General features: G+C 43.5%; 1 protein-coding gene across 1 annotated transcript in view; it reads left to right on the top strand.

The window, feature by feature from the left end:
- Positions 1–16770, top strand: part of SCN5A (sodium voltage-gated channel alpha subunit 5) — an 88613-nt gene that overhangs the window by 58346 nt on the left and 13497 nt on the right. Inside the window, 2 exon segments of the mRNA XM_021071676.1 lie at positions 12209–12382; positions 16312–16434. Coding sequence (XP_020927335.1) covers positions 12209–12382; positions 16312–16434 — 297 coding nt within the window.

The raw sequence follows: 16770 nt of genomic DNA, 5'->3' as shown, positions 1-16770 counted from the left end.
TTAGGATAATGCCTAGTAATTAATATTAGCTACCGTATACATAGTAATTGCAATGGTGGTGAATGGCAATTGCTTTTGAGATTGTCCATTAATTTGGTTTTTTAATAGTTAGCCTTTAATCATTTGTGCAGAATGTTTTCATAGATGAATATCTCAATCAGAAGAAACAGCCCACTTTTGTCAATGACAAACATCTATTTTATTTTGAAAGAAAAATACTTTTAAATATATTTTAACAGAGGTTGTATTTACTATTTGATTGTGAATAATAAAGGATTTTTCCCCATGAACAAAAAAAAAAAGAAATCAAATAGAAAAGACAAGAAGAGAATAAGAAATCTAAAAATTATGTATAGTCAATAAATTTGATATAACCTAATAATAATAAAATAATAAATAACACTTAAAAGTACTCACTATGTGCCAGGCCCTATTATAAAATTTTATAAATATTAATTCATTTAATTGTCATAATAGCCCTGTGAAAAAGGACTATTTTACAGAAGAGAAAACTTCTAGATGTAGCAAAGATAGAAAGATTAAAAGAAAAAAAAACTTAGAAATGTAAATGTTATTCTTAAACTTTGGATCAACCAGAAAAATGGTTCTGTGGTTGGCTCACAGGTGTTCATTTCATGGATATAAATAAATAAAATAAAGAGACTATTCATGGACAAAATATGACAGTAAATCAAACTTTATGATTCAACCAGTTTTGTCCACCTGAAATCTAGAAAAAATAAGAAAGGAAAAAAAGATGTAGAGAAAAAGCTTTGGGGGAGGGAAGAAACTAGAAAATAACGAAATTGGTAATACTTGATGTGGGATGCAGCCAAAGCTGTAATAAGAGTAAAAGTCATAGACTTAAGCATTTTCATTACTAAATAGAACATAAATTAATTATTTAACTTAAGGAATTATAAATATAACAACAAAATCTTAAGGAAAGTAAAGGAAGTAATTAATAAAAGAAAAATACAAATTAATGAATAAGAAAATAAACGGTAAAACTGATAAAATTCCAAAGCTGATTCCTTGAAAAATCAGAATAGTCAAATAAACCATTAGCTAGTCCAATCTCTTATATCTCCAAGACTGGATTTTTCATGTTCCCAAGAAAGAAAATAATTTCAATCCTATTTAAAATTTTCTACTATGTGAAAAAGATATAAAATCTATAAATTATTTTTTATGAAAGGTAAAAAATGCTGATTTTTAAAAACTTTAAAACCACAGACCAGTTTTCATATTGTACACTTTCAAATAGTAATGCAAAAATCTTAAAATACAGGCAAGCAGGATCCAGTAAAATATTTAAAAGATTAAGTGAGTCATAGCTAGGTATATCCTAAGTCAGAATGGTGCCGTATTAGGAAATCTATTTATATGAGTCAGACAAAAATGAAAAACCATATAATTATCTCAATGAATGCCTGATTTTTAAAACTTTGTTAAGAATAGTAATAAAATATATTCCCTTAACTTAGTGAAAAACTTACTTTCAAATTAACTTCTACCATCATCATTAGTAGTAAATCAATGGAAACGTTTTTATTAGAGTCAGGAATAAGAAAAGGATGATTTAACTACCTTCTAACTGGTTTTCGTATGATATAAAACACACAGTATAAAAACTGGATGAGAATTATTGAAGTATAAAACGAGTTTAAAATAATAGAAGTATATCATTACTTATAGATAGTGATTGCTTACAAAATTTAAAACCTATTAAAAACATTATATAGCCAGTTATAAAACAAATATACTGTTGTAATTCAACTATATTCTAATAAAATTTAAAAATATATACATATGTATTAGAGTTCCCTTGTGGTGAAGCAGGTTAAGGATCTAGCATTATCACTGTAGTAGCTTTGGTCGGTGCTGTGGCTCAGGTTCAATCCCTGGCTTGGGGACTTCTGTATGCCATGGGTGCAGCAAAAAACAAAAGAAACTAAAACTAAAACAAAATATATAAATAATTACTGCTGTTGTTGTTTTGTTTTATACTAACAGAAACCATTTAGTAATGAGTAACATTGCTTCAGTAGTCCTTACATGTCAGGCACTGTAGCCATAAAATAACTGGGAATAAATATAATATGAAATGTTTAAGAGGTACATGAAGAAAACTATTAAACTTTCCTAAGGAATGTAAAAAAAAGAGAAACAAATAGAAAAACACACTATAAATATACACTGGCCTTGGGCAGAAAGACTATTAGTTCCTAAAATAGTTAATAAACACAATGCAGTAATACATTTCTAATATTTTAAAGGGAATTTGACAAAATATTGTTAATTTTATCTTTAAAATTACACAAAATGGCCAGGAAAATTTGTGACACTAATTCAGGAAGAGACCAAGGGAGCAATAGAACCACACAGAGGTCTGAAGTAGATTTAAGCAAATATAGACATGTAGTAAATGATATAGTCAACTTCTTCTCTGTAAACTTACTTATTTTTTATTTATTTATTTATTTTGCTTTTTAGGGCCTCACCCACGGCATATGGAGAATTCCTAGGCTAAGGGTCAAATCGGAGCTACAGTTGCCGGCCTATACCACAGCCACAGCCACCTGGATCTGAGCCACATCTGTGACCTGCACCACAGCTCATGGCAACACTGGGTCCTTAACCCACTGAGTGAGGTCAGGGATTAAACCCGTGTTCTCATGGATACTAGTCAGGTTCATTAACCACCTAGCCACGACGGGAATTCCATACTACTCTGTAAATTTAAAGTGGATTATTTAATAAAGTGTAGGACACGTGTCAAGACTCTCTGAAAAATAATATTAAATAGATATTTGCTCTTTACTAAAATATATTACATTATTTTAACTGTAATATAAAACAGTGAAACCGGAAAATTTAAAAAAAAAAAAAAAAAAAAAAGAAAGAAAGAAAAGAAAGGTCATTTTTCCTAGCCTTTGAAGAGGCAAGGACTGGGTGGCTGGCTGGCTTTCTTTCTTTCTTTTTCTTTTTCTTTTTTTTTTTTTTTTCTGAATGTGCCTCATTCATTTTATTTTGTATGTATTTTTGTAGTCTTTATTATTTATTTATTATTTTGCTTTTTAGCGCAGCACTTGAGGCATGTGGAAGTTCCCAGGTTAGGGGTTGAATCGGAGCTGCAGCTGCCTGCCTATGCCACAGCCACAGCCACAGCAATGTGGGAACTGAGCCACACCTGCAACCTACACCAGCTCATAGCAACGCCGGATTCGTAATCCACTGAGCAAGAACAGGAATTGAACCCTCAACCTCATGGATACTAGTCAGGTTCAAAACCTGCTGAGCCATAAGAACTCGTGTAGTCTTTTTTTAAATTGAAGTTTTATTTTATATTGGAGTATAGTTGATTTGCAATGTTGCATGAGTTTCAGATGTACAGCGAAGTGACTCAGTTTTATATATATATATATTTATAGCACCTCGTTTAAGGTTTGATTTGCATTTCTCTAATAATTAGCAATATAGAGCATCTTTTCATGTGCATTTTGGCCATCTGTCTGTCTCCTTTTGAGAAATGTCTGTTTAGATCTTCTCACCATTTTAAATTGGATTGATTGGTTTTTTAATATAAAACTGTATGAGATGTTCATATATTTCGGAGATTAATCCCTTGTTGGTCATTGTATTTGCAAAGACTTTCTCCTATTCTGTGGGTTGTCTTTTTTGTTTCGTTTATGGTTTCCTTTGCTGTGCAACAGCTTTAAGTTTGTGTGTGTGTGTGTATGTGGAGATATATGTATATATCCATCTTTTTCAGATTATTTTTCCATATAGATGATTACAGAATACTGAGTAGAATGCCCTGTGCTATACAGTAGCCCTTGTTGATTATCTGTTTTATTTATAGTACTGTGTATATGTTAATCCCAACCTCCTAATTTATCTCTTCCCCCCACCTTTCCACTTTGGTACCCATAAGATTGTTTTTTATGTCTGTAAGTCTGTTTCTGTTCTGTAAATTAGTTCATTTGTGTCTTTTTATAGATTCCACATATGAGTGATATTTTATGATATTTGACTTACGTCTCTTAGTGTGATCATCTCTAAGTCCATCCACCTTACTACAAATGGCATTATTTCATTCTTTTTTATGGCTGAGTAATGTTCCATTGTATCTATATACCACATCTTTATCTATTCCTCTGTAGATGGAAATTGAGGTTGCTTCCATGTCTTGGCTATTGTAAATAGTGCTGCAGTGAACATTAGGATGCATATATCTTTTTCAGTTATGGTTTTCTCCGGATATGTGCCCAGGAATTGGATTGCTGGGTCATATGGCAACTCTATTTTTAGTCTTTTGAGGAACCTCCATACTGTTCTCCAGAGTGGCTGTACCAATTTTCATTCCCACCAACAGTGTAAGAGGGTTCCCCTTCTCCACACCTTCCAGCACTTATTAAGACTTTTTCATGAAAGCCATTCTGACTGGTGTAGGTGACACCTCATTATAGGTTTGATTTGCATTTCTCTAATAATTAGAGATGTAGAACATCTTTTCATGTACATTTTGGAAATAAATGTCTATATCCTTTGGAGAAATGTCTGTTTAGATCTTCTAACCATTTTAAATTGGGTTGATTTTTTTAATGTAAAACTGTGTGAGATGTTCATATATTTTGGAGATTAATCCCTTGTCAGTCACTTTATTTGCAAAGATTTTCTCCCATTCCGTGGTTGTCTTTTTGTTTATGGTTTCCTTTGCTATGCAACAGCTTTCAGTTTAATTATATCCTATGTTTTATTTTTGTTTTTATTTTCATTACTCTCAGAAGTGGATCCAAAAAGATATTGCTGTGATTTATGTCATAGAGTGTTCTGCCTGTGTTTTTCTCTAAGAGTTTTATAGTATCTGGTATTATGTTTAGATCTTCAATGCATTTTGAATTTATTTTTGTGTAGTATGTTAGTGGGTGTTCTAATTACATTCTTTTACATGTAGCTATCCAGTTTTCCCAGCACCACTTACTGAAGAGACTGTCTTTTCTCCATTGCATATTCTTGTCTCCTTTGTCATAAATTAGTTGACCATAGGTGCGTGGGTTTATTTCTGGGCTTTCTATGCTGTTCCATTGACCTATACTTATGTTTTTGTGCCAGTACCATACTGTTTTGATGACTGTAGCTTTGTAGTACAGTCTGAAGTTGGGGAGCCTGATTCCTCTAGCTCTGTTTTCCTTTCTTAAGATTACATTGGCTGCAATTCCCATTGTGGCTCAGCAGTAACAAATCCGACTATCCATGAGGATGCAGGTTTGATCCCTGGCTTTGCTCAGTGGGTTAAGGATCCAGCATATGCCATGAGCTGTGGTGTAGGTTACAGATGTGGCTCAGATCCTATGTGGCTGTGGCCATGGTCAGCAGCTGTAGCTCTAATTTGACCTCTAGCCTGGAAACTTCCATATGCTGCAGGTGTGGCCCTGAAAAGCAAAAGAAAGAAAAAAGAGATAGTATTGGCTATTTGAGATCTTTTGTGTTTCCAAACAAATTTAAAAATTTTTTTCATTCCAGTTCCGTGAAAAAATGCCATTGGTAGTTTGACAGGGATTGCACTGAATCTATACACTGGCTTGGGTAGTACAGTCATTTGACAGTGTAGATTATTTCAATCCAAGAGCATGGTATATCTTTCCATCTGTTTGTGTCATCTTTGATTTCCTTCATCAGTGTCTTCTACTTTTCAGAGTACAGGTATTTTGCCTCCTTAGGTAGGTTTATTTCTAGGTATTTAATTCTCTTCGATGTGATGGTAAATGGGATTGTTTCCTTAATTTCTCTTTCTGATCTTTTGTTGTTAGTGTATAGGAATGCAACAGATTTCTGGGTATCAGTTTTGTAACCTGCAACTTGACTGAATTCATTGATGAGCTCTGGTAATTTTCTGGTAGCATCTTTAGGATTTTTCTATGTGTGGTATCATATTGTCTGCAAACAGTGATAGTTTCACCACTTCTTTTCCAATTTTGATTGCTTTTATTTCCTTTTCTTCTCTGATTGCTGTTGCTAGGACTTCAAAAAATATGTTGAAATTGAAATATGCAGTAAAAATGGACATCTTTGTCTTGTTCCTGATATTAAAGGGAATGCTTTCAGCTTTTCACTATTGAGATTGATGTTAGTTGTGGGTATGTCATATATGGCCTTTATTGTGTTGAGGTAGCTTCCCTCTAGGCCCACTTTCTGGAGAGGTTTTATCATAAATAAGTGTTGAATTTTGTCAAAAGCTTTTTCTTCATCTATTGAGATCACCATATTTTTTTTTCAGTTTATCACACTGATTGATTTCTGAATATTGAAGAAATTTTGCATCCCTAGGATAAATCCCACTTGGTCATGTTATATGATCCTTGGTGAATGTGGTTTGCTGATATTTTCTTGAGGACTTTCACATCTTTGTTCCTCAGTGATATTGGCCTGTAATCTTCTTTTCTTGTGGTACTTTTGTCTGGTTTTGTTACCACAGCGTAGGTGGCCTCATAGAATGAGTTTGAGTGTTCCTTTCTCTGCAGGTTTTTTGGAAGAGTTTCAGAAGAATGGGTGTTAACTCTATTTAGAGAAATGTTTGATAGAATTTACCTGTGAAGCCATCCAGTCCTGGATTTTTTGTTTGTTGGGAGTTTTAAAATCACAGTTTCAATGTCAGTACTTGTGACTGGTCTGTTCATATTTTCTATTTCTTCCTGGTTGAGCCTTGGAAGACTGTACTAAGAATTTGTCCATTTTTTTTAGGTTGTCCATTTTATTGGCATATAGTTGCTTGTAGCAGTCTCTTATGATCCTTGATTTCTGTGGTAACGGTTGTGACTTCTCCTTTTTCATTTCTAATTTAATTGATGTGAGCCCTCTCCTTTTTCTGCTTGAAGAGTCTGGCTAAAGGTTTATCAATTTTGTTTATCTTTCCAAAGGACCAGCTTTTAGTTTCACTGATCTTTTCTATTGTTTTCTTTGTCTCTATTTCATTTCTTTCTGCTCTGATTTTTATGACTTTGTTCATTCTACTCACTTTGGTTTTGTTGCTGTTGTTGTTTTTCTTGCTGTAGTAGCTTTAAGTGTAAGGTTTGGTTGTTTGAGTGTTTTCTTTTTTCCTGAGGTAAAATTGTAGTGCTATAAATTTCCCTCTTAATACAGCTTTTCTTGTCCCATAGGTTTTGGATTGTCACACTTTCATTTTCATCTGTCTGTAGGGTTTTTTTAATTTCCTTTTTAATTTCTTCAGTGATCCATTGGTTGTTCAGTAGCATATTATTTAGCCTCAACATGTTTGTGTTATTTTACAGGTTTTTTTTCTTGTAGTTGATTTCTAATCCCATGGCATTAAGATTGGTCAGAAACTATTTCAGTTTTCTTATAGTTACTGAGACTTGTTTTTTGGCCTAGCACTTGCTCCATCCTGGACAATGTCCCCATGTGCACTTGAGAAGAATGTCTGCTCTGCTGCTTTCAGGTGGAATGTTCTATAAATATGAATTAAGTCCATCTCATTTATATGGACTTTTAAGGCCTGTGTTTCCTTGTTGATTTTCTGCCTGAACAATCTGTCCTTTGATATAAGTGGACTGTTAAAGTCCTCCATTATTATTGTGTTATATCTTCTTATATCAATATCTTGATTGTTATATAGTGTCCTTTTTTGTCTCTTATAACTGTTTTTATTTTATTTTATTTTTTGTCTTTTTGTCTTTTCTGGGGCCACACCCAGGAATTTGAAGGTTCCCAGGCTAGGGGTCTAATCAGAGCTGTAGCCACCAGCCTACACCACAACCACAGCAATGCCAGATCTGAGCCGCATCTGAGACCTACACCACAGCTCATGGCAATGCCGGATCTTTAATCCACTGAGCAAGGCCAGGGATCGAACCCACAACCTCATGGACATTAGTTGAGTTTGTTACTGCTGAGTCACAATGGGAACTTCCTATTGTAGATTTTTCATTTGTAGTTACCCTGAAGTTTTGATATAGCAGTCTCTGTATATACAAGATTGTTTTAAGTTGCTGGCCCCTTAATTCAAAATGCATTTCCAGTTCCCTTCATGGCACAGTGGAAACGAATCCAACTAGGAACTGTGAGGTTGAGGGTTCGATCCCTACCCTCACTCAGTGGGTTAAGGATTTGGTGTTGCTGTGAGCCATGGGGCATGTTGCAGACATGGCTCGGATCTGGTGTTGCTGTGGCTGTGGTGTAGGCCGGCAGTTATAGCTCTAATTAGACCCCTAGCCTGGGAACCTCCATATGTCAGGGGTGTGGCCCTAAAAAGCAAAAAAAAAAACAAAAAAAAACAAAAAAATGCATTTTCAGTATCCTGCATTTGTACACTCTTCTCACACTTGCTGGTTTTGATATCATATTTGTGTATGGATGATTTCCTACCTTTACTGTATGTTTTCCTTTACCAGTGAGCTTTCCCATTCATAATGTTCTTGTTTCTAGTTTTGGCCTTTTCTTTTATGCATAGGGGACTTCCTTTAGCATTTTTTTGTTTTGTTTTGTTTGACTACGTCTGCGGCATATAGAGCTTCTTGGGCCAGAGATCAAATTCAAGTGGCAGCTGTAACCTATGCCATAGCTGTGGCAACACCAGATCCTTAACCCACTGTGCCAGGCCAGAGAGCAAACCCATACCTCTGGAGCAACCCAAGGCACTGCAGAGACAATGCCAGATCCTTAACCCACTGCACACACCAGGAACTGCCTGTCCTCATTTCTTTTCACTCTTTTTTCTTTGTTCTGTTTCATTGCAGCGATTTCCACCAATCTGTCTTCCAGCTTCACTTATTTGTTCTGCCTCATTTACTCTGCTATTCATTCCTTCTAGTGTATTTTTTCATTTAATTTATTGTATTTGTCATCTCTGTTCTTTATATCTTCTAGAGCTTTGTTGAACATTTCTTGTATCTTCTTCATCTGTGCCTCTATTCCTTTTCTGGGATCTTGAACCATCTTTTACTTGTCATTACTCTGAATTTTTTTCAGGTAGATTGTCTGTCTCTACTTCACTTAGTTGTTTTTCTGGATTTTTATACTGTTCCTTTGTCTGGAACATATTCCTGTGCTGTCCCATTTTGTCTAGCTTTCTGCGATTATGGTTTCTGTCTCTCAGGCTGCAGGATTGTAGCTCCTCTCACTTCTGGTGTCTGTTACCTGATGGGTGCAATTGGTCCGGGGGCTTGTGCAGGCTCCCTGGTAGAAGAGAGTGATGCCTTCCCACTGGTTTGTGTAGCTGGCTCTTGAATCTCTGGTGGGCAGGGCCATGTCAGGCAATGTGTCAAAAGTGACTTTGGACTCAAGACCTCTTTAGGTAACCTGTCTGCTGATGAGTGAGGCTGTGTTCCCATCTCGTTGGTTGTTTGGCCTGATGCATCCCAGCACTGGGCCTGAAGGCTGTTGGGTGGGGATAGTTTTGGTGCTAAAATGGTGACCTCCAGGAAAGTTCACACCAACGAATATTCCCTGGGGCCTCTGCCACCAGTGTCCTTGCCCCACAGTGAGCCGCAGATGACCTCCACCTTCCCTGGAAACCCTCTAAGACCTACAAGTAAGTCTGGCCCAGCTTCCTAAAAGGTCACTGATTTGCTCCAGGTCCCAGTGCACATGAGACCTTGTGTGCATCCTCCAAGAGTGGAGTCTTTGTCTCCCCCAGTTCTCTGGAGCTCCTATACTTTGGCCCCACAGGCCTTCAAAGCCAAATGTTCTGGGGGCTCCTCCTACTAAGGCCAGACCCCCAGGGTGGGGAGCCAGATGTGGGGCTCTGATGTCTCACTCCTATGGGAGAACCTCTGCAAGATAATTATTTTCCAGTTTGTGAGTCACCCACCTGGTGAATATGGGATTTGATTATATCACAAAAGTGCCCCTTCTACTTACTGTGGCTTCGTCTTTGTCTTTGGATGGAGAATATCTGTTTTTGTAGGTTCACGTCTTCTTTTGCCAATGGTTGCTTAGCAGTTGGTAGTGATTTTGATGTTTTCATAAGAGAAGGGGAGCTCAAGTCCTCTGTTGCACCATCTTGTTCAAGAAGTCACTGGCAAGGCCTTTCTCAACACAATACCAACGGTTTTACTAAATGAAAATTGTAACAACTGATGTAATTATATTAAATGATATAACAATATTAAATGAAGTATAGGAATTCTGTATGGTAAACAACATTTAAAGGCATGCAGCTAGGATAAAGTATATAAAACAAGTTAATGTCCCCAAATAAAGCAGACACTCAAGTGAAAAAATAGGCAAAGGACATGAATGGGCAGTTTATAAAGAAAACAATGCAGATATCCAAGGAAATGATGTCAGTATCACTAGTCATAAAAGAAGTTCAAATGTAGCAAATACAATTCCATTCATTAGACTGGGAAATGTGACAAAGGAGAAACAGAACCAGTGAAGGCGGTGGGGCAGGAGTGGTCTTCATGCCCTGCGGAAGGAGTGTCAGGTGGTGTCCCCTTCTGAAGGACCTGTTCCTAATCTATACCAAAGCACAACTTTGACCTCTCACCTCACTTCTAGAAATTTTCCTCAAGATAATCAGATACTAACTCTGCTCATTGCAATGGTGCTTCTACTAGGGAAACAATGGCTAAATTAACAGTAATACATGCAAATAATGAAACAGATGCAGCCTTTAAAAAGAATCTTAGATGTGGTATGTATTCATATTATTTCATGGGAAAAGAAATTTCAAAGCAAAATATTTGGCCTATCTTATAATAATTGTGCACTCAAACGTACACACGAGTAGTGAAGGTTGAAAAGAATGTTCACCTAAATGTTAGCAGTGGTGACTTTAATGTCCTAAAATTGAAGATGCCTTTTATTCTTTTTTATAATTTCTGTATTATTTCATTTTTATAAGAGGTATACATTTTTTATAATCAGAAAAACACCTACTTTTTGTCTTGAACAAGTACCACAGACCTGAATTATCCTGTCGTGCCATCTAGAAGGACCAGACTGGCCGTGTGATGCCTGGGCAGTGCATACTTGGCACTGCTGACAGCACCAGCCCTCTCGATCACTGTAGCTCACAGAGGCCCTGCAGTCATAGAGGGAGGCCCAAAGCGACAGGTGGAGGCAGCTCCCCGGGGCCCTCAGTGACGCGTTCAGTTGCCTAGACTGGGAGCCTCAGAGCACAGTCTGGTTGGGGGAGGTAACTCGGGGTGGGGTGGGGAGGGGGCAGGTACAGATCGAATGCCTGGAGTTGGAGGAGGGCAGCTGGGGGCCATCAGAGTCTCTTTTGGCTCTGGGATTTGGGTTGAGTCAGCAGTAAGAATGTGGTAAAAGACTGATAACTTCCAGCATTTTAGCAACTCTGACTCCCGTCTTCTGAGGATTGCAAGAGGTTTAACTTCATCTAGTCCTGCAGTTCCTAAACTTCCTATGTACAAACTGCCTTTACTATCAGTTCTTTAAAATTCTGCCTTAGAAGAATGCTCACTGGTTTTTTCATTTGTTTAAATAAATTTATTGTAAAGGGCAGCTTTGTTTAGGGTTTTTGTTTGTTTGTTTGTTTTTGCCTTTTTTAGGGCCACACCTGTGGCACATGGAGTTTCCCAGGCTAGGGGTCCAATTGGAGCTGTAGCTGCCAGCCTACACCACACTCAGCAACTCGGGATCCGAGCCACGTCTGCGACCTACACCACAGCTCACGGCAATGCTGGATCCTTAACCCACTGAGCAAGGCCAGGGATCAAACCCGCAACCTCATGGATACTAATTGGGTTCGTTAACCACTGAGCTATGACAGGAATTCCTAAAGGGCAGCTTTGAATGGTCGTTGCCATCGAAAACAATATTAGCTTCCAATGCAAAGTAGGTCACTGCATAAAGTAAACAGCGTGAAAACACAGCAGTGGGATGTTATGCTCTTTCCACCAGCAGGCCGTGAGCTGAGCACCCCCACACCCTCTCTCCTTGTTAAAATGGGGGATCAGTGAGTTTGAGAGCGGTCTTAATGATGCAGGAGCCCTGACCTGAGACCTGCTCTTGAAGGGAAGGAAGAAGCCTTCTCGCTGCTCACGCTGCCTTATTGCCCACACACCACTGACACCGTTTCCTGACCCGGCAAGCGCCCTCCCCTCCTTGTCTCCTCCTGCTCCTGCCTCCCGGGCAGGAGTCACTGTCAGAGAGGGAGGCGGGGTGGGACGGGCGGGGCTCGGGACGTCACGTCTGCCTTGTCTGGCCTGGTCTGCAGGCCTTCGAGGACATCTACCTGGAGGAGCGGAGGACCATCAAGGTCCTGCTGGAATACGCTGACAAGATGTTCACCTACGTCTTCGTGCTGGAGATGCTGCTCAAGTGGGTGGCCTATGGCTTCAAGAAGTACTTCACCAACGCCTGGTGCTGGCTTGACTTCCTCATCGTGGACGTGAGTGGGGCCCGGAAGGGAAGCAGGGGGACCCGTTGCCCGTGCAGGAAGGAGCTGAGGGAAAGGGATGCAAGGACAGAAGGACCGGGCAGCGGAAGTCAGCAGACCGAAGTGGAGATGTTTGGCTGTGCCCCCAGGGTGGGCACAGAGGGATGACCTGGGCCCTGCCATCAGAACGCCCAGTTGGGGACACAGGGGGACACCTAGGCCCTGCTACTGGGAAAAATCAGACTCACCACTGGGGACAGTGAAGGCAGGGGTGTGAGCCAGGGCAGGAATGGGGTCTCACCCTCTCAGGATGACCAGAAGCTGGGAGCAGAGGAGCCTGCATGGCAGCCCTCACCACAGCGCCTTGTGACTGTCAGGCCCACTCCACAGATGGCCAGTCAAGAGCCTGTGTGTCCACACATGAGAGGAAGCCATCTGTATAGGAAATGGAGTGAGCCACACGGGGTTGAGGAAAGGATACTGGGCAGGTGAAGATCCTCCTGGCTCTGGTAGGAGGTATCACTGGGGAGGATGAGAGGGCTGCAGTCACCGGGGGAGGAGCAAAGCCACGAACCCTGGCTGAGGGGTTATGGGTGGCTGCCCTGGGTGATTGTGTAACTGGCAGTGCTTGCCGGCCTCCGGTGGGTCCAGGGGGCCCGGGCAGGAGGTGCGCATGTCCCCTGAGCACCCCCTCGGAAGATGAAGTGGTACACCCCTGCCCACCGCTCCCCAGACCCTGGGACACTACTGGGCACCAAGCAGGGTGAGTGCAGGGTCCTTCAGGGCTCCTGAGCACTGTCTAGTGAGAGAGTAGCCACTGGGGGGAGGGGCTAGAAAACTGAGTCAGGATGCTGGGCAGCCTTGGATCTGCGCTCCCTGAGGGCAGAAGGAGCACGGCAAAGGGATCAGCTGAGGGATTACCCTCTGGTTGTGTTGGGTCCCACACTGCAGGCCTGAATCTGAACCTTCAGGTCAGGATCTGAAGGTTGGGAAGAGCTTTCCAGAAGGTGCTTGTGGCTTCTGAGCTTGGCATCAGGCTCTGCTCACCAGCCGAGGCTGTCCTTCTTATGGTTACAAAAGAGCTTAGGCCTGTGCCTGGTCCCCACATCAGACCCAGAGGCCAACAAGAGGAGCTCAGCCACCAGTGGGCCTGGCCAGGGTGCAGGCCTGGGCGGAGGTCAAGCTTGAGTGGCTCTCCGGCTAGCGTATGCGTGGACACAGATCTTGTCACTGCGTCTCCAGTCCAAGCCTCTTTCATCACCTCAAGTAGCTGAGAAGCTGCTAATGCTGGGGTGAAGGGTGCTAGGGTGGCAGAGACGGGGGCGGGGAGGCTTGGATGACCTCAGAGCCTCCCCGGGATGAAGGGGAGGACAAGGGGCCATGGGATGGCCTGGGGTCCTTGGCTGCTCTGCCCTGGGACCCTCACCCTGCTGTTCCTGCAGCTTCTTGGATGCCCCCCAGGGCAGGCCTGATAGAGACTGCTGGGGGAGCCCACCTCCCACCACCTGACACCTTGGGGAACTCAGCTGAGGTCAGGCCTAGGGGACTGGAATGCTCACGATTGGAGAACTAGCCTGTGGAGAAGGATACAGGCTCACAGCAGAGGAGGGCCTGGCCAAGGTCGAGGAGAAAGAAGTGGTGCTGGACTCCAGCTCTCCTGACACTGGCTGTGCCCTGCCCTCACCCATTATCCCACAGGGATGGAGGATGTTTCCAGGTTCATGCATTTATAGGGCATCTACTCTATGCAGGTGCTATTGTAGATGCTGGCAGTCTTGGGGAACAAAATAGACAAAGCCCCTGTCTGCATACGGAGGAAGGTGACTGTGAACCAGAAACAACACATGAGCCAGCCTTATGTTACGCTGTTGATGTGTACCATGGAGAAAAGGAAGTAATAGAGCGGGAAGGGGATTAGGAGGGCCAGGACTCAGGAGAAGGGAAGATATAGGTCACAACTTTACTTTTTTTTTTTTTTTTTTTTTTTTTGCTATTTCTTTGGACTGCTCCCGCGGCATATGGAGGTTCCCAGGCTAGGGGTTGAATCGGAGCTGTAGCCACCGGCCTACACCAGAGCCACAGCAACGCGGGATCCGAGCCGCGTCTGCAACCTACACCACAGCTCATGCAACACCGGATCCTTAACCCATGAGCAAGGGCAGGGACCGAACCCGCAACCTCATGGTTCCTAGTCGGATTCGCTAACCACTGCGCCACAACGGGAACTCCAGGTCACAACTTTAAACAGGCTGGCCAGGCAGGGCCCACTGTGGTACCATTTGAAGGAAATTGGAGTTAGCCAGGCAGATGTCTGCAGAACATTCCAAGCAGAGGTTCTGTGCAAAGGTCCTGTGGTGGGAACATGCCTGGCATACTTGAGGAACTACAAGGAGGCCAGAGTGGCTGGAGATGAGGAGTTAGGGATGGAAGTGCAGGAGATGAGGCCAGACTGCATGGGGCAGAAGGGGTACAGCCTTTGAAGACCGTGGGCCTTTATCTAGAATGAAATGGGGAGGCGTTAAAGGGCTTTGGCCAGAAGAGTGACATGATCTGACCGGTGTTATGAAAGGATCACCCTGTCCGGGCGGGGGGTGGGGGTGGAAGCGGGGAGAAGGTCAGGAGGCAGTGGCAGTAATCAGGGGAGAGATGACGGCGGCCTGGCTGGGATGGTGGCAGGGGAAGTAGTGAGAAATTTTTGGACTTCGGACGCATTCTGAAGGCAGAGCCAACAGGAAATCCTGATGGGTTGGATGTAGGGCATGAGAGGATGCAGAGATGACGCCAGGGCTTGTGGCCTGAGCAGCTGGAAGGATGGAGTTGCCATCAGCTGAGATTGGGGGCGGGGGGGACTGTGGGCAGAGCAGGATAAGCTTTGGGAGGGATGGACAACAGGGTGGTTGCTGGGAATTAGGCAGGGGCAGTGGTGGGACCAGGTCCCGGGGCCTTGCCCTCAGCAGGAGGTCCCTGAGCGATGCCCCTCATCCCCTCCAGAGTAGGGACCCCGCAGTCCAGCATCCTCAAGGGGTGAATGGAGGCAGCACAGACGTTCATCCTGGGAGTCTCCCTCCCCAGAGCCCCTCTGCCCAGCCTTCTTCCACTCTGGTGCTTCCTGAGCCTGGGAGGTGGCCATGGGAGTCAGGCTGTCGTCTGCAGCTCCTTGCCACCCCCGGGCTGCTTTCAGAGCCAGGGTGATGGTAATGGTGATAGCCAGTGAGGTCAGGCAGGGGGACATTTCCAACCTGTGATCAGTGGCCAGCAGTGACATGAGAAGGGATTGGATGCCCATGGGGCTTGAGAAGGATAAAACCACAGGGTGGAAATGCCGCCGGGGTGCGGGAGGAGGGGGCAGAGAGCAGAACACAGTCCTCAGGGGCTCCATCTGGGCCTCCCTTCTTTGAAGATTGTAGAATGTTATGAGGTCCAGCTTTGGGGAAGTGGCCCAGGACCATCTGTCTGCTCATACTCGACTCGGTCCTTCTTCCCCAAAGAGTCTACTTTGGAGGAGGGTAGGGACGGGCCCAAGAATCTAACTGGAAGGAATGCACACAGGGACCTAAAGCCCAGGCTTTGTGGCCCTGCTCCTCCTCACTAGCAGGTGCCTTTGGAACTCAGTTTTCTCCTCTGTAAAATGGGGAGACGCATTCCACATCCCGGGCTGAGGGGGGCTATTACAGCTGTGTTTGTCTGTGTGTGTATTGTGTGTGTGTAGTGCACACAGCAGGCCCTCAGGGAAGGTCTGCAAGCCGGGACACACTTGGGCTCGCCCCCAGCCTCTTGGGCCCTGGGAAGGCTGGCTCGGTGCAGGACAGCCTCTGACGATGTCCAGCAGGAGGCATAGACTGGACACGGGAAGGCCTGCTGGCTCTCTCACACCTGGTTCAGGAGCCTGACCACCTGTCTGGAGTTGTCCCATGACCCCACCCCGGCCCTGTCCCTCACAGGTCTCGCTGATCAGCCTGGTGGCCAACGCACTGGGCTTTGCTGAGATGGGCCCCATCAAGTCGCTGCGGACCTTGCGTGCACTCCGACCCCTGCGAGCCCTGTCACGCTTTGAGGGCATGCGGGTAAGAGGGGTGGCTGCTTTCCCATGGGACAGTGGGAAGCAGCTCCACTGAGGGGCCTCAGGCTCCCTTGCTGACCTGATGGGAGCACATGTGGGATCTCCAGGAGGCACCCAGAGAGGAGAGCTGTGAGAGCCTGCCCCCAGGCCTGCTACCCCCAGCACTGAGGGCTCCACAGGAGAGGCAGCCAGGCCTGGAGCACAGGCATCTCAGCCCCACCAGGCTCGGCCCCTCAGCTTCTGCTTCCTGGCAGAACCTCACATCCAGGTGTGCCCCAGCTCTTGTGCCCATCTGTCCCCTGCCTCCTGGGCAGCAGGGCAGTGCTAGTAAGGAAGGAGG

This window comes from Sus scrofa, chromosome 13 (assembly GCF_000003025.6).
Source record: "Sus scrofa isolate TJ Tabasco breed Duroc chromosome 13, Sscrofa11.1, whole genome shotgun sequence".
Lineage (NCBI taxonomy): Eukaryota > Metazoa > Chordata > Mammalia > Artiodactyla > Suidae > Sus > Sus scrofa.
This window is presented reverse-complemented; position numbering and strand designations above follow the sequence as displayed.